Consider the following 11,910-nt stretch of genomic DNA (forward strand, 5'->3'; position numbering starts at 1 on the left):
GTGCCATTTGGGGGCATGCCGACATTTCATGCCTCTGGATAACTCCTTTTGATATTGATCAGCACCAAACTGTGACCTGGCTGCCATGTCTCCCCTGAGACTCAGTCATGGTGCCCTCCTGGAGACCAAGCCCCTGTTCACTGTTTCAGGTGCTCCATGAACACAGAAGATGGCGCCAAGCTCTATGATGTCTGCCCACACGTCAGCGACTCGGTTCGTTTGCTCCACCCGGGCAGGCTTCTCGGCTTGGGGGAGGCTTCTTGCAGGGTGGGCTTCAGAGGGGCACCAGCCTCATTTTCCTTAGCCCTCAGGACTGCATGGGAAGGAGGACTTCTTAGCAGAGAGCTTGGAGCTGGCCCAGGCTAAGTGCTGCTTCTAGGCAGAGCAGTTTCCTAGAGAAGGGGGCAGTGTGTACCGAAAGGTCTAAAAGTTTGGGTGTGAGCAGAAAGTATTGAAACTTTTCTTTGCATTTTGTTAACTTTTTAGCTCGTTCTTTTAAAAATCTGTGTTTTTCTGTCTTGGAATGTATGCAGTATTTTACTACAATCTGATGTTGTAGAACAGTAGTATCAGACACAATTTGTAACAAGTATACTTGCGGGAGTGTATATGATCAAAGAAGTTTGGGGACCCCTGCCCTCTAGAGCTTTAGTCCTCAAAGTGTCACCCCTTGACAAACAACATTCACGTGGCCTGAGAGCTTGTTAGAAACAGAAGTGAGTCAAATACGCATTTTAAGAAGATTCCAGGTGATTTATAGGCACCTTAGGTTGAGAGGTGCTGCTCTGGAGTCTTAAGATTTGTTTCAGCCTGTGGGGGGGTGCAGATGTGGGGCGAGCGGGGGCAGGGGAGGAGTGGGGGGCAGGTGCAGAGAGCACCTTCCCTGAGGAGGCATTGCTCACAAGGACTTTCTTCTGGCCCCAAATCCTACAGGGTCTCTTTTTTGATGATTCCTATGGCTTCTACCCGGGCCAGGTGCTCATCGGCCCCTCCAAGATCTTCTCCAGCGTCCAGTGGCTCTCGGGGGTCAAGCCAGTGCTCAGCACCAAGAGCAAGTTCCGAGTGGTGGTGGAAGAGGTAGGGGCTGGGGACGAGTGAGGGGTGGGGTCAGAGTCCTCGACCTCCACCTGGACGTGAGCTACTGCCCACGCCTTCCTTCCCTACTCTGAAGGCTAAGCCCTGCTATTCAGCATCTGGGCCCTGTTGATCTGAAAGGGTTGTGAGGATAAAGGGAACCCAGGCTGTGGTCATGGGGTGATCAGTAGGCAGGTGTCCCCCGGCCTGACTGGCCTAGGCTAAGCAGGGTGGGAGAGTGGCGAGTGGCAGGTCCACTGGACCCTGACTGATGGTGATCCTGGGGTGGGGCCATAGGTACAGGTGGGGGCTGTTCTGAGGGTGTCGTACTTGGTGCTACACTATGAAGGCCTGCTTTCCTGCTCCGGAGATTGGGTGAGCTCTGGGCAGCTGCTTACAGAGAGAGCCGTTCCAGCCTGCTGACTGTGGCCCTGTCCCACCCACCATCTCCAGGTGCAGGTTGTGGAGCTGAAAGTCACGTGGATTACCAAGAGTTTCTGTCCAGGGGGCACGGACAGCGTCAGCCCCCCGCCCTCTGTCATCACCCAGGAAAACCTAGGCAGGTGAGTGGTTCTAGTGTGCCACCCACTCCCACAACCCCAGGGTCACGCCCTGAGCAAGTGTCTGGGTTAAAGTCACAGGTGCGTTGAGGGCTGAGAACACTGCTGGCCCAGCCCCTGCTTCTCTTCCCTCTCCCCTCCCAGGGTGAAGCGTCTCGGATGCTTTGACCATGCTCAGCGGCAGCTTGGGGAGCGCTGTCTGTATGTCTTCCCAGCCAAGGTAGAGCCGGCCAAGATTGCCTGTGAATGTCCAGAAAAACTCTGCGCCCAGGGGGAGGGCTCTATGGCCAAGAAGGTATGTCCTTGGGGTTGGGGTTGGTGGGCGTTTGAGGAACTGGCCTTGAGCCATTTCCGCAGCCAAGAAGGACAGTCTGTGCTTTAGGCCTTGGGGGGCAGCCCTGATGACCCTTGCAGGCCACTTAGGTGTGTATAGCTGTCCCCCTCCTCAGACCAAGCTGCCTGGGGTCAGGCCTGCCTGGGTGTCCCGTATGCCCAGCGCAGAGCCATGTCAGCCCTGCTCTCCACAGCTGCCGCCCTCCCTGCTGTGCCCTCACAGGTGAAGCGCCTATTGAAGAAGCAGGTTGTGAGGATCATGTCTTGTTCCCCGGACACCCAGTGCTCCAGGGACCATTCCATGGAGGACCCAGGCAAGAAAGGGGGGGCCAGAGCCAAGAGTGAAACAGGGTCTGCCAGTCCTGAGGAGACGCCCGATGGGTCTGCCAGCCCGGTGGAGATGCAGGATGAGGGCCCAGAGGAAGCCCCGGAGGCGGGCGAGCAGCTGCCCCCCTTCCTGCTGAAGGAAGGCGGAGACGACAGGCTGCACTCGGCAGAGCAGGATGCAGATGACGAGGCTGCTGACGACACGGATGACACCAGCTCGGTGACCTCCTCTGCCAGCTCCACCACCTCCTCCCAAAGTGGCAGTGGCACAAGTCGCAAAAAGAGCATCCCCTTGTCTATCAAGAACTTAAAGCGAAAACACAAGCGAAAGAAGAATAAAATCACTCGCGACTTCAAGCCGGGGGACAGGTAAACCCAGAGGGCACCCCCTCCTTTCCGGCTGAGTGTCCATCCTGAGACTGTCTCCTTGGTGAGACACATGTGTGCAGTTGGGCTCACACGCACACAAGTGTGACACATGGTCTGCAAGTCCTGTAAAGGCTGAGGGATGCCCAGCCAAGACGGCGTAGGTGTCTAGGGTTGGCCTGGGTGGCAGGAAGAGATCTGGGAGTGGGGTGAACGGTGGGATGGTGGCGTTGGCCCCGAGTCTGGCCTCTGGGATCACGTTCACTTGAGCTTTCCCAAATGGGGCCACTCTCAGGAGGTCGCAGGGCATGGGAATTGCAAGTAAGCATCTACTGACCTGTTTTTCTTCCTTCTTGCCTGAGATTAAGAGTTTCAGGTTACCAGCCCCACAGAGAGGGAGGAGTAGAAAGAGTATCTGCCCTTTCCTCTGGGAAGTGTTTTGTGTGGCCTGGCTCACTGGTTCTGCCCTGCAGGGTGGCGGTGGAGGTGGTGACCACGATGACCTCAGCAGACGTGATGTGGCAGGATGGCTCTGTGGAGTGCAACATCCGCTCCAATGACCTCTTCCCCGTGCACCACCTGGACAACAATGAGTTCTGCCCCGGAGACTTCGTGGTGGACAAGCGAGGTAGTGCCAGCTCCAGGAGGCTGTCCCTGCTGAGGGCCCAGGCGGGGCTTGGGAAGAATGGGCCAGAGCTCTCAGGGTCAGGGAGGAGACTACTCTTTTGAAGGTGACCTGCTCTTTTGAGGACTAGGGGAGCCTTTTCAGAGCTCTGCTGACATAGCTAGGCAACATCTGGGTTCTGTGCCCTGCTGTGGTTGAGAGGTAATAGGTGGGTGGGTGGCAAGTGGCACCACCAGGGCTCCTTAGCTAGTTGTGTCCCCTTCCCTGGTTTCCTAGTCCAGAGCTGCCCAGACCCTGCTGTCTACGGCGTGGTACAGTCTGGGGACCACGTGGGTCGCACCTGCATGGTGAAGTGGTTCAAGCTGCGGCCAAGTGGGGACGACGTGGAGGTGAGTGTGTGCAGCCCCCATGTCTTCCTTCAGGGTTGCCTCCAGTGGGTTGGGTATGGGGCCCCTGGGCTCATTACAACCCATCCTGTGCCCCAGCTGATTGGAGAAGAGGAAGATGTGAGTGTCTATGACATTGCTGACCACCCTGACTTTCGGTTCCGCACAACTGACATCGTCATCCGCATTGGCAATACTGAGGATGGAGGTCCTCACAAGGAGGATGAGGTACACCCCTCCAAGTTGAAGTTCCATTGGCTGCTCCCCATCCCATGCAGTAGCTGCAGTCCCTGGTGGTGCCACCAGGTGGCTCTAGGAGATAAGACCTGCAAGTTCTCTCCCCGCCCCAGCCTTGAGCTCCTTCCCCAGCAAAGCCCACAGTGGAGCTGATGCTTAGCCTGACCACCCACACAAGGACTCACCCGCCTGCCGGGGTCAGACTTCATTCACGTAGCTGCTCCCTGAGCCCCGCTGGTTCCATTAGTTAGGGAAGCCCAGCTCCTTGTCCTAAGCGCCGTGAGCATGATGTCGAGTGCTGTAGGAGAGGCTCTGGGAGGCAGTGTCTGAGCTGGGCCTTGGAGAACAGGTGCGAACGTTGGGTGGGGTCAGACAGGTTCCAGGCAGAGGAAGAGTAGGAACAAAAATCCTGAGGCAGGACCCCTTTCCTGGGACTGTCAGAAAGCTGGGAGACAGTGGAGTGCTGCAAGTAGGAAAGGCGTGAGTGGGAGTTTGTGTATTCAACTGCCAGGGGAAGGGGTGGAAGCTCAGCGGACAGCGTACGTTGGAAGTATTTGAACAAGGGGTCCTCCGCTTGAGTTGCTCACCATGGCCTCTGGCTGGCACCCACATCCCTTCCATCCTTCTGCTTCACCCTCGACACCCAATGCTGCAGCTCCCTTTTGGAGGTACTCTGACCCTTGCCTGTCCTGGAGAGCTGCGCCCTTGACCCTGTCCCATTTGCCCTGCAGCCCTCGGTGGGCCAGGTGGCCCGTGTGGACGTCAGCAGCAAGGTGGAGGTGGTGTGGGCTGACAACTCAAAGACTATTATCCTGCCCCAGGTAAGAGCCTGCCAAGACCCAAACAACTTGGCTTGCAACTGCGGCGGCTGGGCTGGGAGCGATGGCCTGTCTCCTGTCCCTCCTCAAGGAACAGGAAGACAGGTTCTCGGATCTTCCTGGCAAGGGAGTCCTCTTTTGGGTATTAGGGTTTCGGGGAAAGCTTGAGAGGAAGGGCAGTATTACACGCAAGGCCCCAGGGTGAAGGAGTCAGGAGAACAGAGAGGCAACCCACAGCTGGCCCATAGTCTCGCCCCACCTGGCAGCCTCTGCGGATTGCCAGGTGTGTGGAGGTTTTCACAAGCCTCCTGGATTTGCCTGGATCCCCATCTCACTATGCTAAGAAAACTCAGATTACTTTCTGTAGGAGATAGGGCGTCTCCCACCAACATTTCTAGGAAAACTTTCACAGATCAGGAAGAGAAAGGAGACGAGCTGGCCCCTGTCCCAGCTGGTGGGTTCTGAGCAGCAAGGCTGTTCTTGGTATCATTCCTTTGTCCCCTTGTTTGAGCCAATTTGCACACCCCAGCTCCCCTCTCCTGGTACCTTCATAGGGTGGGGAAGGGAGTGGCTCACCCCCTCGTCTGGCCAGCTGTTCCAGGGACACAGAAAAAGGATGTGACACAGGCCAGCTCTCCCAAACCTCCCCCTCCTATTGCATGTTCCCAGCTCCCCGTGCAGCCCCACAAAGGCCGCTGACCTGAGTCTTCTGGAGGTGGGGCTAGGCTTGCCGCCAGGGGCAAATGCTGACCTGACCAAGTGCACACAAGGACGGGAAGCTGGGACTTCAGGTCCTGCTGAGGGAGAGTGGGGCAGGTGAAGGCACCTCTCAGACACCTAGGCAGCACCTAGCACTGAGTGGTCCAACTGTAGAGTCTAGAACAGGAAAGGGGAAGGGTGGAGTGGGACTGCTGAGGCCTCGGTGTGCCCAGTCACCATCAGCTCTGGGGGTTGGGGTCCCTGGAGCCTAGGAGAGCTCTTCTGAGTTGCCTGCGCCCATCTGCCCCCAGCACTTGTACAACATTGAGTCTGAGATCGAGGAGTCAGACTACGACTCAGTAGAAGGCAGCACAAGTGGGGCCTCCTCGGATGAGTGGGAAGACGACAGTGACAGCTGGGAGACAGACAATGGGCTGGTGGAGGACGAACACCCCAAGATAGAGGAGCCTCCCATCCCACCTACTGAGCAGCCGATGGCCCCTGAGGAGGACAAGGGGGTGGTGATCAGTGAAGAGGCTGCCACAGCCGCCATTCAGGGGGCTGTGGCCATGGCCGCCCCTGTGGCTGGGCTGATGGAGAAGGCCGGCAAGGACGGGCCCCCAAAGAGCTTCCGGGAGTTGAAAGAGGCCATCAAGATCCTGGAGAGCCTCAAGAACATGACCGTGGAGCAACTTCTGACAGGCTCCCCCACCTCCCCCACCGTAGAACCCGAGAAACCAACTCGGGAGAAGAAGTTTCTGGATGACATCAAGAAGCTGCAGGAAAACCTCAAGAAGACCCTAGACAACGTGGCCATTGCAGAGGAGGAGAAGATGGAGGCAATGCCAGACACTGAGCGCAAGGAGGACAAGCCCGAGGGGCAGTCACCAGTGAAGGCTGAGTGGCCCAGCGAGACCCCAGTGCTCTGCCAGCAATGCGGCGGCAAGCCCGGAGTCACCTTCACCAGCGCCAAGGGCGAGGTCTTCTCCGTGCTAGAGTTTGCGCCCTGTGAGTTAGCCCTCATTGTGTTAACAGATCTGAAGGCCAGGTGCTACCTGCTCCCCGCCCCTAGCTGCCACCTGGCAGGAGGAAACCATTTCCCTGGTGTGGTCACCAGTCCTGATGCTAGGAGAGATGGGTGGGAAATGTGGGCTTATTCACCCATCTGGGGAGCACCCAGCAGCTGCTCCCTCCCAAGTTTCCCAAGGGTGGCAGCTGCATTTCCAGATGGAGCTCCCAGGGCCTCACCATTAGGGGTTGACCATTCTCTTCCCCCTCTAGCAAATCACTCTTTCAAGAAAATTGAGTTCCAGCCTCCAGAAGCCAAGAAGTTCTTCAGCACAGTGCGGAAGGAGATGGCACTGTTGGCTACCTCGCTGCCCGATGGCATCATGGTCAAGACTTTTGAGGATAGAATGGCAAGTAGCCTGGCGTGGGCTTGGCATGGGCAGGGGCAGATGTGCTGTGTGGGTGCTCAGTGCCCGAGAGGCTGCCAGCCCTGGGCTCCTGAACCTCAGGACTGAGTAGCACCTGAGGGAGGCCGCCCACACTCCTTACAAGGCAGGAAAGAGGCTCAGTCAGGTGAGGAGCAAGAGTCCTCCACATGTCTAGGCCAGATGGTTAGTTCTTTCCTCCTCCTTTTAAAAGTTAGTTTTAAATTATACAATTATTACCTGAGTCTACCCTTCTTCTTTTTTTTTTTGTTTTAAAGATTGGCCCTGAGCTAACATCTGTTGCCAGTCTTTTTTTTTTCCTCTTCTCCCCAAAGCCCCCCAGTACATAGTGGCATTTTCTAGTTGCAGGTCCTTCTAGTTCTGCTGTGTGGGATGCTGCCCCAGCATGGCATGATGAGTGGTGCTAGGTCCGCGCCTGGGATCCACCCTGGTGAAAACCTGTGCCACCAAAGCGAAGGGCACGAACTTAACCACTTGGCCATGAGGCTGGCCCCTACTCTTCTTTTTGAAAAATTAGAACATTGTAGAAAAAACTAAAGTTGCCTTGACCAATCCTCACCCAGCCCACAGAGGTTATGACTTTAGGAGTTTCGTGGGTCTCCTTCCAGATGACCTTTTTGTATATATTTTTATGTTCTTATGCATCACCACAAACACGTAGTATTTTATATTCATGTATGTAATTTGCTTTTTTCACTCAATAGGGTAACTTTTGAGACCTACCCATGTTGATTCATATTGATCTAGTTGTCCCTTTTTAGCTACAAAAAAAGTTTCCCTCATGTGGCCATGTCACACTCCATTTTCCACTTCTCTTTTCATGGCCCAGGCCCAGTTTTTAAGTCAAGCTGCCGGAGGCCGTGTGAGCCCCTCTTTGTTCCAGGAACGGGCAAGCCCATTCCATTTGCCACCATATTCAACAAACCTTTACTGGGCCCCTGCCATGTGCCAGGCACCATGCAAGATACTGAATTTGTGTGTGACTGAGCCCCCAGCTCTAGCCCAGCCCTGGAGGAAGAGGGGCACTGTTCAGATGGGCCTACAGCAGGCCAGAGACCACAGGGCAGGGCTGGCAGCTCATATAGGGTCGGTGTTGCTCAAAGTTCTTAATAATACTTTTGGTTTTTCTTGGGTTTTAGTGAAATTTCTTTTGAAAATTCCAACCCATCTCAGCTCTGCTGAGGGAAGCAGGGAACGGTATTTTTTGTTTTGTAGTGTCTTTTCCAAATCTCATGCAGAAGGAAAAGGAAGTCGTGCGTTATCTTGAGGCCCAAAGGGTGGCACCAATAAAAACAGACACGAGAGAATTCTGTCATTCCCGTTAGTGCTTTGCCCTCACCGTTTTCCTAGCTCATCCCTCACCCCCATGCGCATGGCCGTGGCAACTGATACCATGCCCCACCCCGACACACACACAGATTTCCGATGTCTAAAGAGTCTCCATGATAACTCAGTGACGTGAGTTTCTTTGGTGGTCTCCCAGCACTTTCTCCTGGAGTTCAAATGCCCTTGTCCCTCTGGTTCTCTAAAAGCAAGTTCAGCCTTGCCATCCTGAAATGTACTTTCATCTTCTCGTCGGTTACAATTGTTGCTTGCCGTGCTGGGGTAAGGGTCAGGGCAAGTGTTTTGAGGAATAAAACTTAAAAGTAATGATTTATGAAGAAAAAAACCTGGTAAAATAGAAACTGGGTTGGAAAATTCCTTTTATACCAGGAGTTAAAAGATGCCAAGTAGGTCTGCACAGAGATATTTGCGTTGAGCTTCTCTGCTGCGGGTGGTGTCCGGAGTCCCAGGAGCTGCTCTTCCGCTACTCAGTCCACACAGCACTCTGGAAAAGAGCAAACCCAGACAACACGTGCTGAAGCCCCCCACCAACCTCAGCCTTTCCTCCCTCTAGGACCTCTTCTCAGCCCTAATTAAGGGCCCCACTCGCACCCCCTACGAGGATGGCCTCTACCTGTTTGACATCCAGCTCCCCAACATCTACCCAGCTGTGCCCCCCCACTTTTGCTACCTCTCCCAGTGCAGTGGCCGCCTGAACCCCAATCTGTATGACAACGGGAAGGTGTGTGTCAGCCTCCTGGGCACCTGGATTGGAAAGGTGAGCACAGTGCCAGCACCCAGTCAGGATGTGGGGGGAGCCAGTCCAGGGGGTGTCTGGAACAGAGCTGATCATGCTGTGTGTGTGTTTCAGGGGACAGAGAGGTGGACGAGCAAGTCCAGCCTTCTCCAGGTGCTCATCTCCATCCAAGGTACCATGGGCGGGGGTGGGGGGGTGGGGAGGACTGCTGGAAGGCACAGTGACTCTGGCCTGAGGTTCCCTCCAGGCCTTTCCGTCCCCCACCTCCTGCCTGTAGCTCTGGCTGTCCCCTCTGGGGTTGAGATCAGGCCTGCCCTAATGGGCTTCTGCCCCACAGGTCTAATCCTGGTGAATGAACCGTACTACAACGAAGCCGGCTTTGACAGTGACCGGGGCCTACAAGAGGGCTATGAGAACAGTCGCTGCTACAATGAGATGGCGCTGATCCGCGTGGTGCAGTCCATGACCCAGTTGGTGCGGCGGCCCCCTGAGGTCTTTGAGCAAGAGATCCGGCAGCACTTCAGTACTGGTGGCTGGCGGCTGGTGAACCGCATCGAGTCCTGGCTGGAAACCCATGCCCTGCTAGAGAGGGCCCAGACGCTGCCCAATGGGGTCCCCAAGGACAGCGGCTCTCCAGAGCCGCCTGCTGTGACCGAGCTCTCAGACTTTGGCCGAGAAGAACCTGAGGATGGAGGGCTGGCTCCTGGAGAGGCCTCTCAGGGCTCAGACTCGGAGGGCGGCGCCCAGGGCCTGGCCTCAGCTAGCAGGGACCACACAGACCAGACTTCGGAGGCAGCGCCTGACACCTCGGTGCCGCCCAGTGTCAAACCAAAGAAGCGGAGAAAGAGCTACCGGAGCTTCTTGCCTGAGAAGAGTGGCTACCCTGACATCGGCTTCCCCCTCTTTCCACTTTCTAAGGGTTTCATCAAGAGCATTCGGGGTGTCCTGATGCAGTTCCGGGCCGCTCTGATGGAGGCGGGCATGCCTGAGAGCACAGAGGACAAGTAGCTGCCAGCCCTCAAGGAAGGAGCATCACGGTGGGGAGAGGCCAGCTGCTGCCTGCTCACTCCCTCCCCCGGAATCTGCCCTCTTCCCATTTTCTCCTCTGTCCCCAGTGCCAGCCCCCCATGGCCCTCTTTTTCCCAAGGTGAGTTTGATGCTGAAGTGCAAGAAGTTTTCTTGAGATGCTGCCATTTCTATTTTGAAGCAATCTTTCAACAGGCAGGTCCCCTGTGGCAAAGAAAATCTGAACCTTGTTGCTGATTTTCCACTTGTCACCCCAGGCAGAATGTCCCGGCACTTCCTCCCTTGCCATCTCCATCTCAGGTCGGAGGCGGGGTCTTCCTAGGGCTGACACAGGCCTCCCTTGGCCCCGTGCTGTGCAGGTGCCTTGCATGAAGTGTGGGTTGCGCTAGCAATTCCCCTAGTCCCTTTCAACCTCTTCAGTTCCTCTGCAGCTTCCCTGTGTCCCAGGCCCTCCTGCTGCCACCACTACCAGATCCTCCCTCGTCCCCCGGCATCACCAGTCTCCCTTGGGAGTTGCGGCTGCTATCACTGACTCCTGGCTCTCCTCTGGCCCATTTACCACAGGATAGCCCTCAGGCCTGTTGAACTTGCTCTCTAAGAGAGGTTGGGACCAGGCTGGGTTCAGCGTGACACCCAGGAGAGGTGGTGGCCCTCACACACTAACATGGAGTGAGGACCAGGGAGCTGCTGGGGAAGAAACAGCTGTAGGTGCCTTGCTCTTCTGTCCCAGGTGGCTGGGGATCAGCAGTTCTGGCCATAAGGCCTCGCCTGCTTGGACTGAAGAAGCCGATGTCTGCTCCCTGCTCAGCCCCATCCCAGGGCCCCAGAAGGCTGGAGCGGCAGCAGCAGCAGCACAAACAAGGCCAGGGCAAGTGCTGGGGCCTCTCCCGCAGACTTTGCGCCTCCCACTATCAAATGCTAACACCAGGAGGTGGCAGTAGCTCACTGAACACAGAGCCAGCCAGCCAGCCCTTCGCTTACACACTGTAGGCTCCATCTGGGGAGAGAATGGCAGCGGCAGGGGTTCTCCTCCCTCGCAGAGACAGGCCCAGAGGTTTACAAGTTTTCTAAGCTTTTGATAATGTGAAGCTCCAGGTTAAGAGGATGCTATTGAGCACATTGCAGCTATGTAATTTTTGGTGTATGTATGTAATATTTAAGGTTGAAAGAAAATAAATCTCAAAAGCAAAGATATTAACTCTTATTAGAAAAAAAAGACAAAAAAAAAAAAGAAGCCAAAGCATGATGTGTCTTGTCCGCCTTAAGCTGGCTCCACACCTGTGCTGTGCCATAATCACCCAGCGGGCAGCAGCTGCAGGAAGGACGGAGCCGGACCACGGGCCGCGGCTTTTGGAGCCCAGAGTTGGTATCTTGTTTGAGAAACATCCAGAGTGACTGGTGGGGCTGTGCTTCCCAGTGCGTTGTTCATGTGGAGATGTGAATGCCTACTGCTTAAGATATCTGTATAAAGTGCTGTGTGATTAAAACTTTTTTTTTACTTGCATTTTTTTCTGTTTGGCTCATTCACAGTGTACAAAAAAGACAAGGTGGCACCATTAAACCTGCCTCTGCCATTCATCTGGGCTCTGTCGCCTTTCTTCCCCTCTGGGGCACCTCACACACCCCTCCCCAGGGGAAGGAAAGACTCCCCCACTGCCCCAGAAGGCTCACGGCAGCAGCACCTTCCCCCTACCCAGGCTGCTGCCATGCCTTCTGCATTTGCAGTCAGGATTTGCGGGGCTGCGAGATCAGGATCTAGAAGTCCGGTGGATCGGTGGGTGCTCTTGCCTCTGGGCAGGACTGTTCCATTCTTCAAGACCCCATTTTTAGCACTGTCTGCCAGCAGCAGCTGTGGTCTCCAGGGACCTGTGTTGGGCCAGTTCAACCAGTTCTGCTCCTTCCAAATGCTGGGAGAGCTGACATCG

General features: G+C 55.6%; 1 protein-coding gene across 5 annotated transcripts in view; it reads left to right on the forward strand.

Moving 5' to 3' along the window:
- Positions 1-11,563, forward strand: part of UBE2O (ubiquitin conjugating enzyme E2 O) — a 65,023-nt gene extending 53,460 nt beyond the window's left edge. For 3 of the 5 annotated variants that reach the window (XM_023651968.2, XM_023651970.2, XM_070226855.1), the window contains 14 exons: positions 150-213; positions 934-1,077; positions 1,528-1,637; positions 1,779-1,929; positions 2,191-2,663; positions 3,134-3,288; positions 3,562-3,674; positions 3,771-3,899; positions 4,640-4,729; positions 5,737-6,433; positions 6,707-6,843; positions 8,777-8,980; positions 9,074-9,131; positions 9,297-11,563. In XM_023651968.2, the coding sequence (XP_023507736.1) occupies positions 150-213; positions 934-1,077; positions 1,528-1,637; positions 1,779-1,929; positions 2,191-2,663; positions 3,134-3,288; positions 3,562-3,674; positions 3,771-3,899; positions 4,640-4,729; positions 5,737-6,433; positions 6,707-6,843; positions 8,777-8,980; positions 9,074-9,131; positions 9,297-9,967 (3,196 nt within the window). In that variant the 3' untranslated portion in view covers positions 9,968-11,563. The remainder of the gene's footprint in view (positions 1-149; positions 214-933; positions 1,078-1,527; positions 1,638-1,778; positions 1,930-2,190; positions 2,664-3,133; positions 3,289-3,561; positions 3,675-3,770; positions 3,900-4,639; positions 4,730-5,736; positions 6,434-6,706; positions 6,844-8,776; positions 8,981-9,073; positions 9,132-9,296) is intronic. The other 2 variants (XM_023651969.2, XM_070226856.1) reach the window with 1 other exon arrangement.
- Positions 11,564-11,910: the final 347 nt, after the last annotated feature.

This window comes from Equus caballus, chromosome 11, assembly GCF_041296265.1.
Source record: "Equus caballus isolate H_3958 breed thoroughbred chromosome 11, TB-T2T, whole genome shotgun sequence".
Lineage (NCBI taxonomy): Eukaryota > Metazoa > Chordata > Mammalia > Perissodactyla > Equidae > Equus > Equus caballus.